General features: G+C 43.5%; 1 protein-coding gene across 2 annotated transcripts in view; it reads right to left on the bottom strand.

Moving 5' to 3' along the window:
* Positions 1-6,749: 6,749 nt before the first annotated feature.
* CAMKV (CaM kinase like vesicle associated) overlaps positions 6,750-14,515 on the bottom strand; it is a 57,885-nt gene continuing 50,119 nt past the window's right edge. For both annotated transcript variants that reach the window (XM_081900329.1, XM_081900330.1), the window contains exons 5-11: positions 14,198-14,336; positions 13,493-13,613; positions 12,644-12,719; positions 11,786-11,922; positions 11,337-11,415; positions 10,706-10,793; positions 6,750-7,647 (exon numbers count right to left, since the gene is read on the bottom strand). In XM_081900329.1, the coding sequence (XP_081756455.1) occupies positions 7,267-7,647; positions 10,706-10,793; positions 11,337-11,415; positions 11,786-11,922; positions 12,644-12,719; positions 13,493-13,613; positions 14,198-14,336 (1,021 nt within the window). In that variant the 3' untranslated portion in view covers positions 6,750-7,266. The remainder of the gene's footprint in view (positions 7,648-10,705; positions 10,794-11,336; positions 11,416-11,785; positions 11,923-12,643; positions 12,720-13,492; positions 13,614-14,197; positions 14,337-14,515) is intronic.

Genomic DNA, 14,515 nt, shown 5'->3' on the forward strand with positions numbered 1-14,515 from the left:
TTCCAAAAGGTACAATGGCTAATAGTTGTTGGTAGATTTATCATTCACGAATTGGCTAAATCCCCTTTGAAAGCTGCCTAAGACAGTGACCATCCAATTATTGTGCCAGCAAATTCCATAAATTAATTGCATGCTTGTGAAATATTTTTTATTTTGTGTGTTATGAGTCAAATTGCATGACTCCATGTTCTAGTGTTATGAGTGAAAGAAAAATCTTCATTTTCCCCCATGCAATGTATTTTATGACTCTGTCATGCCTACCTTTCATCATATTTTCTAATCCCATGGTGGCATTGCAGTTGAGTAGTCACAGGGCTGCATGGACGAGCATTTGGGGAACTTAACTGGAGTAATGTTTTCTGCATTTGCTGGCGTGGTGGTATTTAAAACAAAGCATAACTTTATATGTGCATTAACTGAAGTTGGGTATGATTCCCAAGTGATCATTAAAGTGCTTCAAAATGCTTGTGTGTTTTTGACCTCAGCTTTACCATGATAGCTTGTTCCACTTTCCTGTCATCTCTAATCTGGAAAACCATTTTCTTCTGCAAATTGTAACAGAATTCCCTAGCAGAGGTTCTGCTAAGGATACATTTCTGGGGAGGGTATGTGGTGGGACATGAAATTGCATCTCCTTGTTCCTCTTGCCACAAGCTAGTATACAAATATGGAGGCAAGAAAGCTGTTGTAAATTGTAAAGCACAAAATGACAAGATTCTGGTTGCTGCTATTAGTTGACTGGTTGGGCTTCCTGATCTAGTAACTACTGCCAGAAGGCCATAGGTTCCCCAAACATGCCATAAATGAGCATGTGTGTAGTCTCTAGGTGGCCATGTTGTGCATCTTGAGGACATCAGTAAGTTAGGTTTCTTGCTTGAAGAATGCAAGATTGTGCAACAGGACCTCTTCCCCAGGCTGAAACAGGAATTTTATGTAGGGCCTTGACGGTGGGGAGTGGAAGGTGGAAAAGAAAACAAGACATGTCTACTCTAACATATTATACTGGCCTCATATTAGGCTTAATTGACAGGGTTTCCTCCCAGTTCCAAAGCGGAGGGCTTAAATTGGTTTTAAAGCAGGTATAAAATCATGGCATAGTTGTGTCCCCCTTCCTATCTCAGGCCGCTTTCCAAATTATATCTATATTGTATAAAAATGGACCAACATTATTCACAGCCCTGGCATTAGTTGGAAAAAGACAGCCCCTAGCAGGATTGTGTGTACAGTGAAGACACAGAGACAGACAATGCACTAGCAGGTGCTCTCTCAGTTTACCCTTAGAAGGGACTTTATTTTTTTTTCCAGTGGTACAGTGCGGCAATTACACAGGAATTTCTGGGTGGTTGTAGTTTAAATAAAACAATTTCATAGACTAAACTCAAACTTACAAACATGCAGCTGCTTGTGAGGGAGGAGAAATGCTGGAGTCAGTAACTGAGGCAGGCAGGTGGCTGAGAAGGCCTTGAAGGCTACTACGTAGGCTGTTCACAACAAGAGCCAGGCTTCTCTGTGTTCCTTATGTGGGACTGAACCTGGCATAGCAAGACCCAGTTATGGGAAATGAGGGTGCTTGTGGTTCATGTGGAGGGTTTGACAGGGGCTCTGCCTTCAACAGGTGTGCGACAGACAGGGAACTCTTCTGTCAGCTTCAAGATGCAGTGATGGATATAGCATAGCCGTATGATTTCAGCATACTATGCTGTTGGTAAAAGGCAATGGACCTCCTTCAGGAAAGAAAGTGGCAACTTGATTCAAACTTCATGTTGAACACGGCTGAGGTGGGTCTTTCTCTCCCCAAGTGTGTAGTATATGTGGGATTTTACAATAATTAATAGCTGTGCATGAATTAGCTTCTGTGCTAATTGACATATAACCTATTTGAGTTGTTGTGCTTAACTTGTGTCAAGTTAATCATTCACAACATTTCTATGCCGTTCCATAAAATAAAGTTATCTGAGCTGCTTACAAGAAGCCAAGGTCCTTTCACACCAAAAGAAACAGCTCCTTCCTAACCTCAGTCTGTCCCAAAGCCATAACTTCTGTTTAAAATAGTTCAATGGGATTTACTTTCAGGTAAGTGAGTATATGATTGACACTTGACCTGGGAGAAGGTTCCACTGAACTCAGAGAAGGCCTGTACTGCCAATCTAATGCTTAAATGGGCAAAAAAGATCTATGAACTTGTAGCAATTTTAGTACTTGCCTGATCTAGAGCATTCTTGTTTATACTAGTCTATATTATATATATTAAAAAATACTGAATAGATGAAGTATATTGCACATTTTTGAGTTAGCAAAAACAGGTAAATGCATTCAATTCTAACTATGCAGGGGCTTGCCTTGAGAGTAATTCAGAAAAGGGGGTTGCCATGGCGCTGCCCATGAACTCAGTGGCATCCCTGTGGCCTTTCCCTGACATCCATGAAGCCTCTGAGCCCCCCTCCTCACTATTTCCTTTGTCATGAGGTGGTAATAGCTATTAAGGGTACCCTTTTCTCCCTTGAAAAGTACCGTATTTACTCGAGTCTAATGTGCCATCGAATCTAATGTGCACCCCAATTTTCAGAACCTTGAAACCAAAGAAAGCATTTGCCGGCAAATGTAAACGTGCCATCGAATCTGATGCACACCTTAATTTTCGCAACGTAATTTGGCCAAAGAAGGTGAGCATTAGATTTGAGTAAATGCGGTACATAAAGTTGAAGGAAGGAGTTTCCCACTTTTCAGTTCTATGTTCTTTTCAGGATTAATTCTTCTTGATTTGATTTTTATCCAGATCCCTTGGAAGAGCTAAGTGCCTCCTTTCTCTCTTTCTCTCTCTTTGAGGAGGGGGAGAGAAGCGATTAGAGAGTTTGGTGCTCACAGTGTTTGCTTAAAGATCCAGATGTGCTTATGGGCAAAAGTTGTTGACCTCCAATCTAGAATCTTGAGTGAAAAGGGCACAATTTGTATTGGGGTGGTGGTGGGGAATCACTCATCACATGGAGGGGGAAAATCCATGTTGGAAAATAAGAAAAACTTTAGCCTTAAAGAAGGATTTTTGTATTTCACCAGCAGAAATAAGCATCTGACTACACCATTTAATCTTCAGAACTGTTGCACACAGGACATATTAGGAGCAGGCCTGCCTTAGGTGCCATTTTCAGTTGTGATTAGAGAACCAGAGTGGCCCAGGAGAAGCAGGCCCTCCAATACAACAGAACTACTTTGTTTAAAGACAAAGCAGCTGGTGCGAACCACTGCAACAGCACAGCTGCTCTTCTAACAACCTAGTCACAACATGACATTTTAGAATGAACACTGGACGCCTCAGGAGCCTGGTGTTTTCGTGCTCTGAAGAGGTGACTACATTATAGGTCTACCTTATAGTGCTGTACATAGGTTGCACATACAGTAGTAGCTTCAAGGCGAGACATGAATGTGCTGACAGAACAGTCCAGAAAGTACATACTTCAAATCATAGACTGCTTTCTGTTTATCATGCGCACGTGACAATCACAAACCATACTAGGGATGTTGTATTAATCTCACACATACCTTGTTTATTTTATGCGCTGCACACATACTAAATACACCCAGTCCGCAGCATTTCCTTTCCCAGAGCCAAGCTTTTCTGCTACTGTGAGGAACCATTTTGGCTGCTCATACCAGCAGCCATATGCAGGCCTCACACTCTCCTTTGGACAAAACACCTGTGGAGAGGGGCTTAGGAACCAACTTGAAGCAGGAACAAAAATTTCTAGTCCTTGACTACTTAGGGGTGTATAGTGGCAGATTAATAGATAGAAACTGGTGAGACCTCTCAACTTGAGGGCTGCTCCTTCTGTGACATAAACCCCTTCTGATCCCAGCAGTCCTTTTTGTTGTTAAAAAATATTACGGTACTCTGGAGTTAAGCTTTCAAATATAATCAAGGTGCTAATAGTTCTCTTCCTTTTAAGGAATGTACCCTATGGCTGTAAGAAGTCTGTGTTTCTAGATCACAAAGCAACTGACATAAAAATAAATTACCTGCTATCTGTGCCAGAATTTTTTTTTTGGGGGGGGGGGAATCAGGCTTTTGTTTGGGGGTACATATATATAGTTCACATGCAAGCACCAAAATGTAATACGTACAACAGGAGCTACAGTCTTGCTTTCTCCATCAAGGAGTCAGTATCGATTATATTTGAAGGACCCAATCTGGCCTAATATATGCTACTGGCACCCCAGCCCAGCATTCAGTTTCCATGGAAGATGTCCTGCTCAGGCCTACATGCCTAAAGTCTTAGGTGTGTATGCCACCTATGGTTAGGCTGTCCTCACGTAGGTAGCAGGAGTCGGCTGGTGCCCTGACTCCATTCATAGGGTTAGACTGAACTGTACTTGAAAAGTCCAAACCCAGATCCAGAATCTGCCCAAATATCTGGATTAAAGAGGAGGCTGTTAGGTGTATTGTATCACACACCATGCAGCGCAGTTGAAATCTTTTCATTATAGCTAATGAAAGTTGTCCTGTCAGACAGGAATGAAAATATGGAATGGCCCATTGGCAGCTTCATGGAGCAATAGCTATACTACGTATTTAAATGTGCCAAACAAAGGCCATGCAAACCGAACCTAAACTAGAACTGTTATGTTCAGCAGTGGCCTGGCTTTGCAAACAGGAGTCTGCAGCCAAACAGCTGAATGGCGACACAGAGAGAGCATGATTTGAGGAGGAAAAGGTTGGCTGTGGGGCTCACCCCCCACCTGCTGCTTCTCTTCTGCAGCATTCCCTCTCAGATGGTTTTTTCTTATCTGCAAACAATGTGTTGCAGAAAACACATTTGGGAGCCCCATCTGGGTGAAGCAGCTGGGGAATAAAGTAACATACCTCCCCTACTTCTCCCCTTAAAACCACAGTCTCTCTGAACACCACTTCGGATATGAAATATTAATACCTATCTGTTAAGAACATAGAGTTCTACCTTATGTGTCAGAATATTGATCCATCTAGCTCAATATTGTCTACACTGACTGGCAGTGGTTCTCTAGGGTTTCAGGCCAGGAATCTTTCCTAGCCATACCTGAATTTGCAACCTTCTGCATGCAATGTATGTATTCTATCACTAAGCCTCTGCCCCATCCCCCTTGGAGTTGAATCCAACAACATCCGTAGGGTCACAAGTTCTCTATCCTTGTGTTGTTGAATTTTGATTTTATGCCTCCCTACTTGTAAGCCATATTGAACTCAGTGGGACTTAACAATAAACATGCATAGGATTGTGCTATTTGTCTGCTTTGATATATGCTATAGCACAGTCCTTGATTACCTGATTTCTCAGTTTTGTTCGCAACCTTTCCTTGAAAGAGTTTTGAAACAACTGTTCATAAACATTTTGTGTGTGGCTCTGGTCCTCTTTTATAGCATGCCAACCAAATCCTGTAAGAAATATAGAATTACTAAATTTCCTAGTGTGTAAAGTAAGTTTATCTCCACAGTATGTCTGGAAGCAGAGAGACATTTTCATCTCTGTTTTATGGGAGGGGGTTGGCAGTATAGAATAATGACAAAAATGGTGACTGCAATGTTTATTACATAGGCTCAGGAATGCTAGCTATTGGAATAAAGTGTGTATTTCAGGGTGACGGAGAACATTCTTTCATTTTACTGAAAGATGAGCTTCTTGCCACTGCAGATAGGGAAGAAAGCACATGATTGAGCTGTTAGTGCACACACACTTTCTGCTAATCCTATTCTACAAGTTGCTTACTACTTTACCCTCTTGCAACCCTAACTGGCTTTTGAAGTCTATTCCACCTTAAATGCAAAGGTTCCCTCCCAGCTGAATGCCTTACGTAGTGTCAGAGAGGGCATTTAGATAGGTATACAGCTTTTTCACTTTTGCATAATGAGTTACACCTGCAGAAATCCCCTCTTCTACCAATTAAAGGTACAGAAGTCGATGGTCTTTTCATCTGGTCACTTAACCTTGCAGTAAAGTTGCAGGAATGTAAATACCTAAACAAGGCTTCTACAGATTTCCACTAAGATAAATCGCCTGCAGAATCCATCTACAGGATTTTACCACAGTGTAGGATTTCCCCTGTCTGCTCTACAGTGTTGCTCTGGAGATCATTTGCTCATTTGCTTCTTCTGTCACATTGTTTTCCAACAACTACTGTTGATAATTTAGAGGTCTCTCTGCAAGGTTCCCATAACTAATAATAAATAAATAAATAAATCTGCCCTGAGTGTTTAGAATCATAGAATCATGGAGTTGGAAGGGACCCTGACGGTCATCTAATCCAACCCCCCTGCAACGCAGGAGTCTCAACATGTTGTCTTGGGATAATGCAGCAAGTGATAGATAGATAGATAGATAGATAGATAAATAAATAAATAAATAAATAAATAAATCAAGCTTCCCACCTGTCTTTTATCTTCCTTGCCCCTGCTTGTTTTCCAGATTAGGGTTGTCTCCTGTCCCCAGGGAAAATTGCTTCTGCACAAATATATGGATAGCTACACCCCAGTTGTGTTGACAGTTCAGTATCGACAGTTCAGTGAAAAGTCAAGCAATTGCACACACACTCTCACATGGATTTTGCATTAGCTTTGTTCACACACAACCATATGTTGGACATAGAGGTAAATTGCTACAGAAGATCTTGCCAGCAGCTGAACAGATGAATTCCACATGCATCTCCAATGAGTATGACTAATTTGAGAGCTCTGCCATGACAGTGTGTGGCCCTCTTTATCCTCCAACCTGACCTGGACCTGCGTCCCATTCCCCATATCTCCATGGTATATAACAAACCAGTCGGCTGAAAAGTATGGCTAATGTGTCTGATCTGATTGCTCCAGCTTCTCCCAACCAGCCTCAGGGAGTCAAGTAGCAAGTCAAGTGACTGAGAGAGAGAGAGTAGTAAGAAAACAAATCGAGAAATGGGACAAAGAAAAGGAAAGCAACAGAGGAAAAGAGGGAGCGGGGAAGAGAGAGAAAGAGAGAAAGAAAGAGAGAATTTCATGCAATGGGCTAGGCCTCTACAACCACTTGTTGTTTACCTGGGCCCAACGGGGTCTCTCTGGACTCTGTCACATAAAAAATAGAAACTCTGCTGGCACCTAGCTGGAGACACATAGAAGTCAGACAAACTGACAGCCACACGCAGAGGGTTTGGTTGGGAAGCCAGGACAGTAGGGGGGGTGGGGGTACCATGCCAGTGACTATTTACAAAGAGAAATACAACAAAGAGAGGTACAGCCCTGCCCTTGCCCTTGCCCTGCTCCCCTCTGACTCAGCCAGTCTCCTCATTCCAGGACTCTGGGGTGGCACTGGGGGCGGCAGTTTCTCCCCCGTTACACGTAGTGGGGGCTGCCGGTGTTGTCACCGGAGCTTCTGCCGTAGTTGCTGGAGCTGTTGATGTCGTTTCCTCTGGGCTCGCTGCTGCTGCTCCTGCAGCAGCAGCAGCTGGCGCTGCCATTGTTGTCGCTGGGGCTGCTTCGGCTGTTGTGGCTGAAGCCGTGCTGTCTGCCTCCGCTTTTGCCTGTGTGGCGCTGGTGGTCTCTGTTGGGGAAGCACTGTCTGTCGTGGCAGCGGCAGGAGTTGCTGGTTTCGCTGCATCCGTGTGCTCCGGCGCTCGGAGTCTCTTCATCATTGTGGTCACTCGAACGGCTTTCTGCAGGTTGGCGAGAGAAAGGGGCTTGTTCGTTGGTAACGATTCATGGCCTCTCACAGTTTTATTGTGGGGAGAAGGAATAGGAGCAACACCTCCATCCTGCTTCCTTTGCATCCCACCCTCTATAATTTGATGTCACTAATTCAAAATCTTATGAAACCCTTGGCTTGTGTGTGTGTGTGTGTGTGTGTGTGTGTGTGCGCGCGCACACACACACACACACACACACACACAAAATTATATATAATTATAGCATGTTCACACTGGAGAATCTCAGCTTTATTTATAAGTGTGCTTTCAGTTCTTGTGACTGCAGACAAAACCTGAGAAGAGACACTGTCTATAACGGCAGCTCAAGGCTAAAGCATGAGAAAGCAAGCAGCTAGGCCCCAAAATGCACTGTGGGCTTTATTTCATTTCATTTCATGATGACCAATCCAATTGTATGACTTCTTGACCACATTACTGAAGGCTAGCAGTATCCAAAAACAGAAGTTAACCAGTTTTCTTTCTTCTTCTTTTTTAGTCCACAAAATCTTCTGAATCATAGAAAACCTAGAGGTGGTCCCTGAATGCTACTCCTCCCCTGCCTCAAATAAAAAAATATATGTTGGAGCAGGGGATAACATCCAATTTACTGTATTTTTTGCTCTATAAGACTCACTTTTTCCCTCCTAAAAAGCAAGGGGAAATGTGTGTGCATCTTATGGAGCGAATGCAGGCTGCGCAGCTATCCCAGAAGCCAGAACAGCAAGAGGGATTGCTGCTTTCACTGTGCAGCGATCCCTCTTGCTGTTCTGGCTTCTGAGATTCAGAATATTTTTTTCCTTGTTTTCCTCCTCCAAAAACTAGGTGCGTCTTGTGGTCTGGTGCGTCTTATAGAGCGAAAAATACGGTGCAATGTTTTCTATGGGAATGTCCCTGAGAAAGGTCAAGTCTTTCTGAGTATTCCAGTTGTATACTGAGTATTCCAGTTGTATGTTGCCTCCTGCTTCCCTGCCCAAAGTTTTTTTAAAAAGTACATTTGGGCAGGAGGAGGCAGAGGTGGTGGTGGGTGGTCTAGTCCTCAGTGAAGCATCCTTTCTCAATTAGAACTAGAAGTAAAAATTCCAGAATATCCAGTGGGAAACTGACTCTTTATGTGCCATTACCACCAAGGAAGAAGATCCTGAGTGGGATACACAACTTTCCTCATCCAAATCGCTAAAGTTTCTTTTTAAAGATAGAATATTGTATCGTATATTTAAAGTCATAAGCCATAGAGTTAATAGATATTATTAATAGAGGAGTTAAAGGCAAAATTTCACGGTAGATTAAGATGTTAAAGAATAAAAAGGTTTATAAAAAATAATTAAGGTACAGATTAATATTACATGAAGATTAATAATGTAAAATGCAATACAAAGTACTTATAAAGTATTAAAGTTATTCAAAATATTAACATCTTATCAGTATTTGAGCTAATGTAGATTCTTCAGGTTCTACCAATATGTTCTTCAGCACAACCAGGAGACAAACATATCACTCGCAAAAGTCTATACAATATTCATGAAGTCAACATCTCCTGATCAATATTTTGGTAGTAAGGCCTATTCCAATAGTTAGTAAATTGATTACAGCTCTGTCAGAAATTATTAATTGCTTCCTGCCATTCCTTAAGTCTAATGAAGTGTCAGTTTAACTGAGGGCAGAATTAGACAAGGTCCATTCATGTAATTAGCATTCACCCAAATGGGTGCACCCCATTTTTCATGCAAATTGCAGCTGCATCCTGACTGGGACTGCAACAGGGGGCCAAAAGTTATGATGTGGATGGGGCCCATGCCTTGCTAATGATGGGTGTGTTCAAGGCCACTCAGCAAGCTTCATGACTGAAAGGGGATTTGAGTCTGGGTTTTCCTTTTTGAAATTGTTCTAGCCATCCTCACCACTCTAGTTGCTCTTCCACCATTATAAATGTAGTGAGAAATGGACAATGGCATTTCTGTTTCCTACCCTACAGATTGAGGTTGAATCCTGACAAGACAGAAGTACTGTTTTTGGGGGACAGGAGACAGGCGGGTGTGGAGGACTCCCTGGTCCTGAATGTGGTAACTGTGCCCCTAAAGGACCAGGTGCGCAGCCTGGGAGTCATTCTGGACTCACAGCTGTCCATGGAGGCGCAGGTCAATTCTGTGTCCAGGGCAGCTGTTTATCAGCTCCATCTGGTACACAGGCTGAGACCCTACCTGCCCGCAGACTGTCTCACCAGATTGGTGCATGCTCTAGTTATCTCTCGTTTGGACTACTGCAATGTGCTCTATGTGGGGCCACCTTTGAAGGTGACCCAGAAACTACAACTAATCCAGAATGCGGTAGCTAGACTGGTGACTGGGAGTGGCCGCTGAGACCATATAACACCGGTCTTGAAAGACCTACACTGGCTCCCAGTACATTTCCAAGCACAATTCAAAGTGTTGGTGCTGACTTTTAAAGCCCTAAACGGCCTCGGTCCAGTATACCTGTAGGAGCATCTCCACCTCCATTGTTCTGCCCGGACACTGAGGTCCAGCGCCGAGGCCTTCTGGCGGTTCCCTCACTGCGAGAAAGCAAGTTACAGGGAACCAGGCAGAGGGCCTTCTCAGTACTGGCACCCGCCCTGTGGAATGCCCTTCCACCAGATATCAAAGAGAAAAATAATTACCAAACTTTTAGAAAACATCTGAAGGCAGCCCTGTTTAGGGAAGCTTTTAATGTTTAATAGGTTATTGTATTTAAGAGTTTTGTTGGAAGCCACCCAGAGTGGCTGGGGAAACCCAGCCAGATGGGCAGGGTATAAATAATAAATTATTATTATATTATTATTATACCTGGCTGCAGTGAGGCTAGCCTTAAGTCTCTGCATATTTGTGCGGCCTTATGCAAATAAAACCAATGCCCACAAGGGTTGACAAAGCAGGGGAGATTTGGAGACAGACTGAGAAGGCCTGGGATGTGTCCCCTCTCTTGAGGCTATCTCAAACTTCCTCAAGTGCAAAAGAGGATTCTTGCTGGCAGCACCAAGTATGTGGGACCTTACCTTCCATTTTGCCCTGGCAAAGTTTTTCTCAATCTGGGCACATACTCCATCCTTTATGTTCTTGTCTGAAGCTGCATTGCCAGAAATCCTGAGAACAAGAAAAAATAGGACAATGAGTTGTGTCTCTTGGCAATTACCCTTCCTTAGCTAACTTCCTTCCTTAGCTTTGCTCATGGGCCTGTACTGTTAGGGCTTAAATGGGAAGGCAACTTTCCACGCCAGCAATTACCATGAATGCTCTGGCCTCTGCTCAAACCAATCTAGATTTCCAGTGCTTATAACATCTGAAACACCTTGTTTCTTCTCCCTTCACCAGCTTCTGCTTATTTTATTCAATAGCAGAAGCTGGCGAACATGGTGCCCTCTAGATGATGTACTTGGGCTAATATCCCCACTGCCCCGACCATTGGCTGTGGTGGCTGGGACCAGTAGGAGTTGTACTCCAAACACCTGGAGGTTGGCTACCCCTGCTTAGGATTTTCAGTGTCTTTTCTAGGGCGTGAAGACAATTTAAGAGTATAAAGACCTTACACACCTTACCTCTCTGTGTTTCCTCCCATTCTCCTTGGTCCTAAGTCCTTCTTTTGATAGGAAACCCTTATTTTACCAGAAACAGCTATTTGGCACTCACCATTCATGAGAAATAGCCTCCTCTGCTGTAATCCTCTGGTCTTGGTCTACCTCCATTAGACGGGCCACCAAGTCCTTGGCTGGAGAAACAAAGAAGAAAAGGATGTAGTGTCTCCTCTCACTACCATTCATCAGATGAAACTGGAAGTCTCCTGTGATTTTTCTTGCCTAATACCTATTTAGTTCTTTACGAGGGAGGTGCTAGGGGCACATATCAGCTAAGGAAGAGATCACAGTTACCTGCCCTAGAATGGCACTGACATTTGTCGAGACTTACATGACTGGGAGAATCAGGTAGGAGTTTATTGTTGCAGGGCAGCTGCTAGGTGGGAATGCTGTCGATTGGATAAAGGAACTGTTGACACTGTATTTCCCTTCATGGTTTGTGGGTGTACCTCCTACAAGTAACAGCATGTGTTTTCCTTCTCTCCAGTATTCATAGAACCTTACCTGCCTGAGAGATGTCATCCCAGTAGGGAGGATCAAACTCATAGTCGCCTGCCAGGATCTTACGGAACAGGTTCTTATCATGGTTTTCATAATCATCCTCATCCATTTCCTCATAGAATGGTGGGTTTCCTGACAACCTGTAGCACAGTGGTAGGAGGGGAAATTAGCTATAGGAACGAGATCAGCTGCAAGAGATTTATTGATTGAAAAGGTTTATAAGCTGCCTTTTAGGGCAACAAGGTGTCTTCCTATAAAACTGAATAACAACAGACATATTGCTAAAAATGAAACAAAAACATTATACGATACCAAAAATAAAAACCATAAAATCACCATAATAAAGACCACATAAAACAAGCTAAGCCTTTTTGTCGTTGGCATCTGTCAGTCTTGAGACAGTGGAGTGCGCCTGCAGGGATGAAATCAAACTGCTGCCTTAAAAACCTTATAAAGACTGCAGGAGACTGCAACATATTTTATGAAAAAGCCATCTGAAATAGATGACTTTTTAATGTCCGCTTAGAGCCTACAAATGCACTACTCAACTTTAAAATCATGGGGCTACTACCAAAAAGGCCCTGTCATGCCTGCAAATCTAACTGATTGCACTGACAGTCATATGAAATGATAGGTGTACAGTTTTGCCACTGAGTGAAGCCTCTGACCATACACAATCTTTTGACCTTTTGCCGTTGCAAGAGCTGAGAATGGTTCTTCTCCTGTAGATAGCTTTTAGTTCCTTCTCTTTAGCCATCAGCCTCCTCATATCCTGTTTTCTAACCCTCCTCCATCCCCCCCCCCCCGGCCACCAGTAAGATAGGCTGAAGACTCCAGTATTCTTCATTGCTCCTTACTTACAGAATATACATGATCACACCAATAGCCCAGCAGTCCACAGGCCGTCCATACCGCTGGCGCCCGACCACCTCAGGAGCTGCAAGGACAAGAACAGATGGCAAGTGCTGCTCCCATGAACATATAGGGCAATGAAACACAGCTCTAGGACATAGGATTTCAGAAACTTTGCCTTGATCGGAGTGGAAATCTACACTGATAAAATATGATCTGGTGCAGTCACCTTTGGGACTATACTACTTTTGAAAGCAGCTGCAAGGACTGTGTATTTGAACCTATAACACATCCCTGCAAACAGAACTAGTGCGCCCTGACAGACAACATCCCATGTGCTGCAGGTTTAGAGAGGTAGAACTGGGTTGTTGTTTTAATAAGAGATAAAACTGTCCCCAAAGATCTCAACATTTCAGGAGCATTTAACACCCATGTCATGAGTGAGCCACCCTGGAAACACCCCTCACATCTTCCAGTGAGCCACACTCACTCCCCTCTCGCTGGGAGTCTCGGGGAATTGCACTAGATGTCTCATCAGACAGCAGTTATGGCTTTGAATGAATGAGTGTCTCTTGTGTGAGAATTGTGGAGAGCAGGAATGTTATTTTCGATAGAATATGAAATTAGCTGTCATTGGGTCTGCCTTTTCCATCATGAAACTTTACAAGCTAATCTCAAAGGCGTGAGTTTCCTGGAGAAATCAGCACCTACTGCATTTCATCTGCCTGCACAAGGCATTTGTGTCTGAGATGGCAAGTCCCTGGTGGACTTTATACTATATGTGTATAATCTCCCCCCCCCCAATTGGGTCCTTCCATGAAAACATCATCTGGTTGTGCTGACTGTGCCATCTCTTACCTAGATACTCAGGGGTCCCACAGGGTTCCTTGATGAGCCCATTCTCCAGCTTGGCCAGGTGAAAGTCGCTGATCACAATCTTTGAGTTCTTCAGGCGGTTGTAATACACTAGATTCTCTAGCTGCAGGGACACAGCAGGAAAGGGGTGGGGGAAGAGATGAATGAGAAAGGAAACTGCTGAATGGCTCCCTCCTGCCCACAGTGCTGTGCCACGCAGAGGGCCCTTCCAGATGAGAGCATCACGCACTGACCCTGTATATTTTAAGGCGCCTAGTTAAAAGCCTTCTTAAACAATCAGCTTTTAGCTTCTTCATTTTGCCTCCCATGTGCTATGTTAAGGTTTTTCCCTTGCTGATTACTTGATTCTATGAATCACTGCTGCTGTTGGAATTTTTTATGACATCTTTTATTTGAATTCTATTTTAAGGACAGAATACACACACACACACACACGTAAATTATTCTGGGCAAAGCAAGGTATTAGGTATTTAGGATGGGTCTGCTTCTATTTCTGTATATAGAATCATGAATGGGACTTGCCTGTAAGTCACAGAAAACAGTGAGAAAGAACGGAATAGGAAGGGCAGCATTATTATATTTGCTTATGTCTGCTTCTTAGGGGAAGTGAGAGCCCATGAGGATGGCATGGATAATTGGCTCAGACATTTGTGCAGCAAAGGCTAGCAGTAGGATGGACGGACTTGCCTTGAGGTTCCTATGTACAATCTTGAGTGAATGCAGGTATGCCACAGCCTCCAGCACCTGCCTGATGACATTACTGGTGTCACGCTCAGAGTAGTAACCCTGGTCCAAGATCCAATCAAATACCTCTCGGCCAGTAGCCCTGCAGATGAGAGAAGAGAGAGATAGTGGCAAGGGCAGACGTGAAATTGTGTAACCTGCAAGGCAAGGGTTGCCACACCATGGACAGAGAAGCACGTTCACCGCAATTTTGCTAAACAGGTCATATAAACCATGACTGAAATTTTTTACACATCACTTGGGAAGACAGGTGAACTAATG

The sequence above is a fragment of the Podarcis melisellensis genome, assembly GCF_964234715.1.
Source record: "Podarcis melisellensis genome assembly, chromosome: 2".
Taxonomy (NCBI): Eukaryota; Metazoa; Chordata; class Lepidosauria; order Squamata; family Lacertidae; genus Podarcis; species Podarcis melisellensis.